A 10292-nucleotide genomic window follows, 5' to 3' on the forward strand; every position below is an offset into this window, starting at 1 on the left:
TGTTTTGATGTGTTTGAAATGAACCGTGTATGAAAAGTGTGACTGTATTAATAATTTATTTCTAGAATAGTTCGAGGATTGGTTGGTGCGCGTGATAAGCTGACGACGTCATGGCGCGTATAAATACAGAACAGGGCGCGCGTGCTCGGTCTTTCGCCATGGATGTCGGTTGGGCTGTGCGTTAGGTGGGGCGGCGAATGTAGGGACGCCTGTCCAGTGTGCGCAGGCGCAGAAGACTTGAGCGCTGTCTTTCGTCGAAAGCTCTCGGAATGATGTACGTGTACATGGTGTACTTTGTCCGTTTTTTATGCTGTTTGTCATTTTATTTGTATATTACTTTTTTACGGAAGTAATTTCTGTTCGTGAGAGGATAGGTGGCGTTAAAGAGCCTCTGTTGGTTCTTATGGACGCCATTTTGTTTGACAGTTAAAAGTCTCCTAAATTGTAAAAAAAAAAACGGTTAAACTTTTTTTTTCTATTTTTCTATACGATAATTTAATTTGAAATTTCCGTTAATTCGGTTTTTTGAACTAATATTGGGGCTTTAATTTTATTTAAATCCAAATCTGTAAACCTCCTTTCTTGGCATGCACGTAGTTTGCTCAGTACTCGTGTGTGTATGTATGGAGGAACAGGATTTCCAGTGCTATGTCTTCGGTACCAGCATGCTTTCCTATCGGCTGGTCCTATCCTCAATCACTGGTACATTTGTTTAATGAAATATCTGCAAAAATGACTCAAGCATGAGTGATTTACTGATCAAAAATATTTCTATAGATTCATGAAACTGATAGTTTTGGTATTTCCTTTGTTCCAGGTTGATGCTGGTGAAGACATTGAAATGATGTCAGATGGTGTTCAGGGTAGGTTCTGTTTTTCCCTCCCATATTTTAATTCAGTGCTGCCATGTGTGGCTGATCTGTCCTTGATCTGTTCTTAGTTGAATTTGTAAATATTAATACTTGGCCTGTCCAGTTTTGTTTTTAACCTTTTTATAAAGTCCACCCTCCTCATATTGGCACACACGGTATTTCCTGTGCCCGTGTGTGTAATCTAAGGAGGTACATTATCCTGTCATAATATAGCTGGCATCAGGAATTGTGGTTTCTTTTGCCAGCTATCATATTGAGACAGTTTTGCTGTGTGGTCAAAGTTTTGTGCTACACCCGATCTGTATCTAATGCAGACTTTTTCTTCCTTTCAGGTGCACATGGAGCTCTTCTTGACTGAAGTGGGAGGTAACTGAGTAATTCAAGTACCTATTTTATGTATCTGTACTTTAAATAGCTTTATTAGAGTATACTTTTTACATTTACTCCACTCGGAAGTGCAGCAAATATCTGTACATTTACTTAACTACATTTCTGCATGGTGTTACCCAAGCACAATGCTGTTGTAGTGTTTAAAGAGGGAATTTCGCCACCTGCTGAATATCATGTGTAAATGCATGACTTGTCTTTCCTTCAAGCGTCTACAAAAAGATGCAAAAAGTTTTAAAATTACTGGTTGTGGTAATACTGTTACCATATATTAAACATTAATGTTACCAGTATTGCTGGTTAGTCAGCAACACGTGTTCACAATTGGCAGAGATTTATTTAACTATTAAAGGCTAGTTTTGATTAAATGAATTTAAATGCTAGTGAACTTTTGGTCCTGTATGTAAGTAAATTGAGGTCCTACTTTTACTTGAGTTTTCTTTGGGGAGTCTTTACTCAAGTACTTTGCCCACCTCTGGTTACCGACTTTGGACACGTCTTACTGAACATGTGGTTTAACACTACAGATTTTAGTTGGGTCGGGTATAGTGGAACAATTTCATGGCACAACACTTTGACTCTTTGAAGAAGGCCTTTAATGCTTGTGTATATATACATTTTTATTGGATCTGCATAAAAAGACATGGCAAGTATGATGTGTGCTGTTCAATAAAGACTTCATTTTGAAATACTGTGGCTAACTTGCCTTTTTTTCTGCTGTCAAGCAGCTACAATATTTAAAAGTTTACTTCTGTTTTATCACTACATGGTAATTTGTTTTTTTGTGTTTTTTTTTTAAGCAAATCTAAGCACTAGAACTTGTTTTTTTATCAGCATGACCGTTTAGGGTTTTATCCAGGATTTTCAAATGCTTTACAGTAAAATGGATAACCAGTGGTCTGTAGATATAAATACAACTGGAACAATAAAACTAGTAGACTTGTGAAAATAACTGTTCATTTTTTTATATAATTTAAACTGTTTTCTAATGCAGTTGCAAGATAATGGCCATTTAAAATAATTTTGAAGTTTGCCAATTTTAAATTACACAATTCTATTTCAGACAATTCTATACTACTGTATATGCACTTGCTGCTTGAGCAAAAGATTTAAATGAGCAAATAACCAACATTAAGTTCTTTTAACCATAACTTCTACAGCAAGTAGCTTCTCATTTCTCAAAGTGTGAAGATGTTTCTGTATATCAGATGGGTCATAGTGGCCTGCATCAAGTAAAGAAAAATCAACTTGGGAGTTGGTTTAAAATGGTTCATGTGCTTAAATCTTGGAATGATTGAGCTGAGCTGCTTGGAAAGAAATGTGTCAGGGGGAAATGATTGATTAATCAGACTTGATGTACCCATCATGCCTATGTACAAGGGGGGGCAGTATTCTGATGTGGGGTTACTTCAGTCAGGTCTAGACTCAGCCTAGTGGAAGGAAATAAATTTTCCTGTGTGGAAATAAAATGAAGTTTGACCTAAATGACCAGGTTATCATATCTATGGAGTTTTTTTTTTCTCTGATGGCATGGGCATATTCCAGGACTCAAAATGTAGGAGTGGGTCTGGGCGCATAAGGGCATCATTTTCACATGAGTTCTGACCTTAATCCTGTTGAAATTCTTTGACACATGCTGGAGATGCTTTTAATGCATGATGTTGCATAAGGTTGTCAATTTCACAAATAGTCATACTTGTCTTCAAATGTTCGAATCTTCGCTTGGAACCAGAATTGACTTAATTATCCTTTCCGTTTCTCACCTATTGCCCATCACAAGTCCTTGTTTGACCTAAACACCCCTCATAGTTCAGAACATGTCCGTCTTCTTGCCATGTTGCAGTTACAAACTCCTAGTGATCCTGTATCAGCCTAAAAAAATTTACCAGAGGTGAATTTAAAAACATGAACTACTCCTTATACACATTCAAACTTTTTTAGATAAATTTTATAATTTAATAGAGTTTGACACAAACAGAGCAAAATCCTGTTAGCTCAGAATGACTTATCTATCAGAGATGAATACTGTACAAACACATGTCCTCTGTCCCAAAAAGACTGACTACTAACAAGCTCATGGTACAGTGTCTTATCGTCAGATATGTACATCCTTTTAAAAGTAAAGTGAGTCAGGAACAGAGAAACCCCGCTTTGGAATCGAGTGAAAGTGCAACAGAGTATGTAGTGACAATATGACAGGTTTCAATCAGATGTTCGGTGATGCTTTACATTGAGGATCTTTTAATGAGAATTATTTACCGCAGTAGTTAACATACGGTACCACCACATCATTGAATCTGTTTGGTCAGAATGTTGATTTATTTTACGCCTCAGTATCTTAGAAGGTAATAATCCCAGGTATAATTGAGATTACGAGTGTATAGTGAAGTTGCTAAAAGGAGATGTTTATTTAACGTCAGTATGTTTACAGGATTTCTGATTTCTGGGTAAATTGATTTGTCTTTAGATTCAGACAAATAAAAAAGGATGGCTGATGTAATTTAAATGAAGATGGATGTGTCATAATTAACTGGAATAATTTAACTGAGGAATAAAACTCTTGGTGTTATTGGTTATAGAGGGTTACATTTAAAATGTAATTAATACTATAATAATGACCCTAAATTGTTTTATTCCTTATACAACAAAATTATGATACACCCGCATTGCCTTTTTTAATTCAGACTACAAATCACAGAAAGAGCAAAAAAAAATAATAAATAAATTTACAGTGCAACGCCTAATAGTCTCTTGGATTAACTATTGAAAGTACTACGTGTGTTCAAGTCAATCCGGGACTGGCGATGAACCGTCTCATATATGAATGTGTAACATTTACATAAGACTCCAAGCGCAGTACGGTGATGAGACTCTTAGCCGTGATAAAACATTGAACTGGTGAAAAACGTTTTAAAGAGAAATGCCTATCCCGGCTGTGGAACATTTAGAACTTGCAGGAAAGTCTGCGAGAACCCTGTACACACATTAATCTACGAACTCGGCTTGAGTTATTGCCACAGCCGCTGTCCAGTCCTGACCTCCTGACCTTAAAGGAGTTCTTGGGAGGCCAGCATCATAATGGCTCCAGTGCACTAAACTAAAAACTTTCTACCTCGATGGTATCCAAGCTCTAGTGAAACCCTGGGATAAGTGCATTAGTGTACAAGGAATTATATTAAAGAAATAAAGGGAGTTATTCTGCGCAATCAAAGGTCCCAGTTTGACTTGAACACCCGTCATATGTACTTTTTTTTTTCAGTTAATAATTGTTCTTTATTATGGGCTTTAATTTAACATATTGATGATATTTACATTGGTTAATGCTGGCATTATTAAGCTTTTATCATTTATTTAAAAAAAAAGAAGAAGAAGAAAAAAATAAGAATCGACTATACGAGAGTCATGCTTTCCTTGTGTTAATAACGGTATTAAAAGAACCTTAATGTAAAGCGTGATCTGATAAACAAAGAAAATTCAAACAGCAAAAAAAAAAACAAAAAAAAAACAAGCGAACCATTTTGTTGATTGTGTTTAAATTAAAATTAAAATACAGTATATTTAAGATTATACAGATTGGACATGTTTAACCAGGTTATTTAGGCAGGACATGGCTCTCAGCCATGTAACCCACACTTCATTCAAAAACAGGGGATAAACCATATTAATGATTGTATATATTTACACACACACCTTTTTGTTTTCACTTTTCACTCTTTTCTATTTGGAGCTGCAAATGACAGCTCGGGTATCCAATACAACTAAACTAAAAATATTGCCTTCTCAGAATGCTCCAAAGACAGACACATATCCGATGAACGCAATGTGTTAAATATATTGATACGATCCAGGACTATCCTTATAGATGTTAATTAAAAAAAAACAAACACTTCAGAAAACTAATGGAGCGGGGATTTTTCAACAGGAAGAAAACTGACTGGATTATCATCATTCCTACGACGACGATAAGCATTTACGTGTTGGTCCCAGGCCAGTAGCGCTGCACTTCCTGCTTGTTTTCTTCTACAGGAGCGGCACTCTGTTCACATGTTGCCCACTCTGATGTTAGGGTTAAGCATGGGGTCCAGGTTGGGGTCTTCGTCAGCAGAAGCCCGACCCAACTTGGCCATAATGATGATGAGGGTAAAGAAGCCGATCACTCCCAGGAGAAGGAACATGAAGATCCTCTGCTTTAGCGTGAACGTCTTTCTCTTAGGGCCCAAGCGGTTCCTGCCGGGAAGAAAAAACAAACAAAAAATTTATCAAAAGATCTTATATAGAAACCGAGCAATCCATCATATGACACACACACACGTATACACGCTCATTCACACACTACACGCCAATTAACCTAATCTGCATGTCTTTGGACTGTGGGAGGAAACCCACCAAGCACACAGAACCAAGCTGAGATTCGAACCCAGGACCCCGAAGGTGCATACAGTAAAACTCATTTAAAGGCAAGTTACTCAACCCTAACCCTTTCGTATTTTAGTCTAGTCGATGAAACGTAATATTTTAGCAATAAGATTATTATTATTAGTATTATTATTATTATAAGTTTATAATTAATTACAGTCAAAACCTTTTTTTTCAGTTTTTCAAATAAGGATTATCTTAACATTAAAAATTTTTTTTTTCATCTGATGTTTTCAGCTAATTATATTTATTTTTAACCATCACATCTGCTGCATGTCCAATGTCTTCCTTAAAAAAAATGTTTTTATTACAAAACATAGGAGCAGTACGGACAATACAGTGTTTTGAAACTTTTTTCTTTTTTAAATACGAATTTACACACATGCACTGTTGTAGGGATAGCTCCTATGTGTCACATTTATTTGCCAACCTATTAGCCTAATGGGTTTGGCAATGGTTAAGCTATAAAAATTTAAATAAAATACATCACATATAACAAAAGGTCGTCAACGGGTATTTTTCATCATTATTTCATTGATAAAATTAACATTAGGACGTAGTCATGTTTTAATAGAGAATTATTCAAGAAAATTGCCCAGCATTAGTCCTGAAAATATCCTGTACCGTGACAGCCCTACTGCATGCCCAACCGTCCCTGTATTAAATTCTGAAAGTGGGTGGGAGCAAAGACACTCGGTTTCACACTCATTAAAGGGAAGAAAAAGCCGAGGAAACTCACTTAAGGATTTGTGCAAACCAGCTGAGCGCTGGCCTCCGCCGGTACTTATCTTCGTCAAAGTCGATCTGCGTGACTGAAGTGTGTCCTGATTCTCGTGTATCATAAACCTTTCTAGGTGAAGAAGCTGAGGATAAAAAAAAAAAAAACTACACATTTCAGTAAATTGCAATTAAGTCACACAAACTTGTTACTCTGGCCAGCAGGATAGCAAGACACGTTACACAATTACGCCAGGAGATTTAATACAACTCGCTACACAAACTGAACGTTTAGCATCAGAAATGTGGAAAAACTGCTCCTGTAAGTCACCAGACAGCTTTTAGACTAATTCTTCTTAAGAAAAATGATCCTAAACTTTCAGCTGCCCGTCTTAACGTTAAACAGACAGCTTTTTCAGTACCCTTGCTGATGACGATGGTGTCTGGTGCAGTGGCTGTAATCATGTCGATGACCGAGTTCTCCTGTACGCCCAAACCTCCGTTATTGTGTACGCTGTGGCTGTGCCCGTGCCCGTGGCTGTGCCCGTGCCCGTGCCCGTGGCTGTGCCCGTGCCCCACGTCCTGGTGTGAACATGCCGGAGTGACCGATGGCTCTTGGGTATAAGAGAGTGACGGGGCAGAAATGGACGATTCAGCACAAGGTGCTGTGGATCAGAGGAACAAGATGTCAATATACAGAACGAAACTAAGAGAGTGAAGGAGAAGACAAGTTGAACCTTATAGTCCACAAACCTGGAGGATGTGATTTTTATGAAAAAGAAATCCAGACTCACCGTCAAAGGTCCAGTCTGTATAATCAGTCACATCGTGCGTTCTGCTTTCTTCAACCTCAGACTGGTCTTCTACCTGAAATTTTTTATTACGTTTAACTTAACAATAATAAAGTAAATGGTCATTTTGTTAGAATAATTTTACCTCACACTTTTACAGTTCATTCTGTAAACCAAGTGTAGAGATGGGGGTAAAATTTTATTCAGTTACGCATCACAATTCATGTTTGAGGTGGAAAAATGTTGCCGTTCCTCTATGATCCTGCAGGTGGTGCTCTATGAACTATTCTCACATTCTTATTCGCCACATCATCTGTGTGGTATGGGAAAATTATTTGTAACCAAATCTAAAAAATATATATATATTATACTGAATAAGGAAACATAGAGGATCACAATACAAGCCGAATCAGCATCGAGGTATCGTAATCATTTTGTATCGGGTTTTCCCTTCAGATTCCCATCCCTACAATCCAGCGCTTCGTTACAATCCAGTCTACTTTCCCCCATACATGCCTCACCCTGCTACTTACCAGTGGAAGGCCCAGTCCCGCTCGTGCCCAGTTAACTGAGGACAGTTGCCCCCTTAGCATGTCCGCCACAGGGCTGGCAAGGTTGATGGGAGGAAAAATGGGTCCCTGGCATGTCGGGCACTGGTAACCCGCTGGCGCTGTGTACAGGGGCAGGCGTGAGGCCAGTTCATTTAGGCAGGACCAGTGAAAGAGGTCTGAGAAAGAAAGAAACAGATCAGGCATCTAACATGTCAGCTAAAACCTAACAGCTGTCTTTGTCAAAAACTCCTGATTTTAAGCAATGAGGTTTTACTCCAAATATTGACTGTGTATTTTATTACTCTTTATTGCTCTTTATAGAAGTTTCTTTTATGCAGAAATGTTTTTAAAAACATCTTTTGCTTATGCCATATTTTTGTATGTGCCCAAGACTTTTACACTGTATAGAGCTGGGCGATTTGGCCTAAAATCAAAATCTCGATTAATTGAACATTTTAACTCGATTACGATTAATGAACGATTATTTTATTTATTTTTTTGCCCTCATAACACATGATTGTGCTTTAAGTGTTGAAACAAACTGGTGGTGTTACCTTTGGGCGTCAAAACTGTTTTTCTACAGTATCTACATCTGACTTTTCAGTGTCATCCTTACTGAAGCCAAAATGTGTCCAAATAACAGAGACTGCATTTTTCATTGGTACAAGCTGCTCTTGTTGCTCAGTTGTCTCAGTGTTTAAGCTATCCATGCTTGACATGTTGGCGAAATAACGTAACGGAGCGGGGTCACGAGACTCCACACACAGTAATATTTTTAAAGGGAAAGTAATTGAAATAATCGACCTGGGAAAATGTAACAGATTATAGGTTCTAATCGTCGATTTCGATTACTTTTCGATTAATAGCCCAGCCCTAACACTGTACTATAAGTAAAATAGTTGTTAGGTTTTACTGAGCTTGCTGGAGAATATGAGTTCTTCTGGTAACTTTGTCACACTCGGTTCTTTTCTATTTTTATGCAAATCCAAGGAGCGTTTATTGTTTAAATCTGAAAACTGGTGTCTTGTACTATATATATTTTTCTTTATAGCCATGCATATATTCTCCTGTAATATTATTTATTTATTTATTACTTTTTAGATTATATATGAAAATACTGAATGATTTTGTACATAATTATGCAGACATGATAAACATATATAACAAAATAGGTAAATTATATAAGATGGTGCCTAAGACTTTTGCACAGTAAATAAACCATTGCACATTTTTCTGAGATTAATGTACCAAACTGAACACAAAGTGTAAGACCCAAACCATCCGTCGTGCCAGCGAATCTGATCTGACAGCACAGCAATCCAGCATTTCAAGACAGTGTACAGATATTGTGTCCCCATAATATCATGCATCTGATTTGGTTGTTAGCATTTTATGTATTAAGTGCATTTATTTATTTATTTTTCCTTGAATAACTTACCATAGCACACTAATCTCACAGTGTCCTGGGAATTAAGAGGCTGATTACACAGAGTACAGTTAGGATTGTAATCACTGTCCTGGAGCCACTGCAGGTAGGATTGCACAATACACTGCACAAGACAGAAGTAAAACAGGGAGAGTCAATACACTGGAGTGGTTTTGTGATTTCCACGTGATCTATAAGAGAAACATCTACTGAAAATGCCATGGACTCACCTTGCTGTGATTGGACACCAGGCAGTGTTCACACACATTGACACGATGCTCGAAGCAGAACAGGTTCGTCACCTTCCTCTTCGGACACTTACACAGACCCATGGTCTGCCTGTCACACTGCGCAGAAACACACCCATGTTGACACCAAAAACAACTTTCACAAAATCATCAGGTGATGATTTAAGGTGACACTAGATCTTACAGATGGTTAGAAAATCACTACCGCTTGTTCAGTACTGATAATTATAATCAACCCAATGCGATACAGAAATAGTATAACACAACACTCATCAGCTCTGCTAGGTATCTCTGTTAGCTGCTAGCTAGCTCGATTTAAACAACACATGTTCACTGTTTACATTAAAAAAATTATACAGCAAAATAATACCTTGTATTTGTTTACTTACATTTAAGAAGTCACCACGAGTCAGTCTTTCCGTTCTCTGCGGTCTACTGTAAAGTGTCTCTAGTTATTTAGCTTCATGTTTGAGGAACATTTTCTTCCGGAAAGGTTTTTTTTGCCACGTCTCTTCCGCTATCGTCGCACAGTAATGACGTCGACATAGTGACAGCGGAGGCACGCCGCCGGGAATGTTACGAAATAACTACAAATAATTGTCTCTACCTTCAGATTGAATTAATAAAACACTGATTTTTTTTCTCTTTATTTAGTTTTTTTTTTCAATTTGTTTGTTTATTTGTTTGTTTGTTGTTGTCTACCTATTTTGTTACATTTGCCTATACTGTTTATCTGTTATGTTTTTTGTTCTTGTTAACTGTGGATAGTTAATTATTTAATTCTTTATATTTTAATAATTTTAATAATGCATTAAGCTTTTGCACATGATCTTGTATGTTTTACTTTTATTCTTGTTATTAATATTAGGAAATTAATAAGAAAG

The 10292-nt window shown here is 37.1% G+C and overlaps 1 protein-coding gene, 1 long non-coding RNA gene and 1 other non-coding gene across 3 annotated transcripts; 2 read left to right on the forward strand and 1 right to left on the reverse strand.

Annotated features, from left to right (window-relative positions):
- Positions 1-169: 169 nt before the first annotated feature.
- Positions 170-1950, forward strand: LOC128512478 (uncharacterized). The gene is made up of 3 exons (XR_008356296.1): positions 170-274; positions 818-863; positions 1205-1950. It is a non-coding gene; the product is annotated as an uncharacterized LOC128512478 (long non-coding RNA).
- On the forward strand, positions 574-710 carry LOC128512684 (small nucleolar RNA SNORA57). Its single transcript, XR_008356308.1, has one exon. It is a non-coding gene; the product is annotated as a small nucleolar RNA SNORA57 (small nucleolar RNA).
- Positions 1951-3874: 1924 nt separating the features above from the next.
- zfpl1 (zinc finger protein-like 1) lies at positions 3875-9920 on the reverse strand. The gene is made up of 8 exons (XM_053484764.1): positions 9798-9920; positions 9391-9507; positions 9173-9284; positions 7717-7910; positions 7187-7259; positions 6815-7057; positions 6415-6538; positions 3875-5486 (listed from the first exon to the last, which is right to left on the reverse strand). The coding sequence occupies exons 2-8, from the start codon at positions 9490-9492 to the stop codon at positions 5300-5302; spliced, it is 1035 nt and encodes a 344-aa protein (XP_053340739.1). The 5' UTR covers positions 9493-9507; positions 9798-9920; the 3' UTR covers positions 3875-5299.
- Positions 9921-10292: the final 372 nt, after the last annotated feature.

Source organism: Clarias gariepinus, chromosome 24, assembly GCF_024256425.1.
Source record: "Clarias gariepinus isolate MV-2021 ecotype Netherlands chromosome 24, CGAR_prim_01v2, whole genome shotgun sequence".
Lineage (NCBI taxonomy): Eukaryota > Metazoa > Chordata > Actinopteri > Siluriformes > Clariidae > Clarias > Clarias gariepinus.

Bases quoted from the DNA above. Each gene is read 5' to 3' on its own strand.
- zfpl1 (XM_053484764.1), bottom strand. From the start codon at position 9,492: ATGGGTCTGTGTAAGTGTCCGAAGAGGAAGGTGACGAACCTGTTCTGC. The intron at 7,260-7,716 runs GTAAGTAGCAGG...AAAAAATTTCAG, and splicing joins CGGGACTGGGCCTTCCACTG to GTAGAAGACCAGTCTGAGGT. The intron at 5,487-6,414 runs GTGAGTTTCCTC...TCTTCCCGGCAG, and splicing joins TGGTTTGCACAAATCCTTAA to GAACCGCTTGGGCCCTAAGA.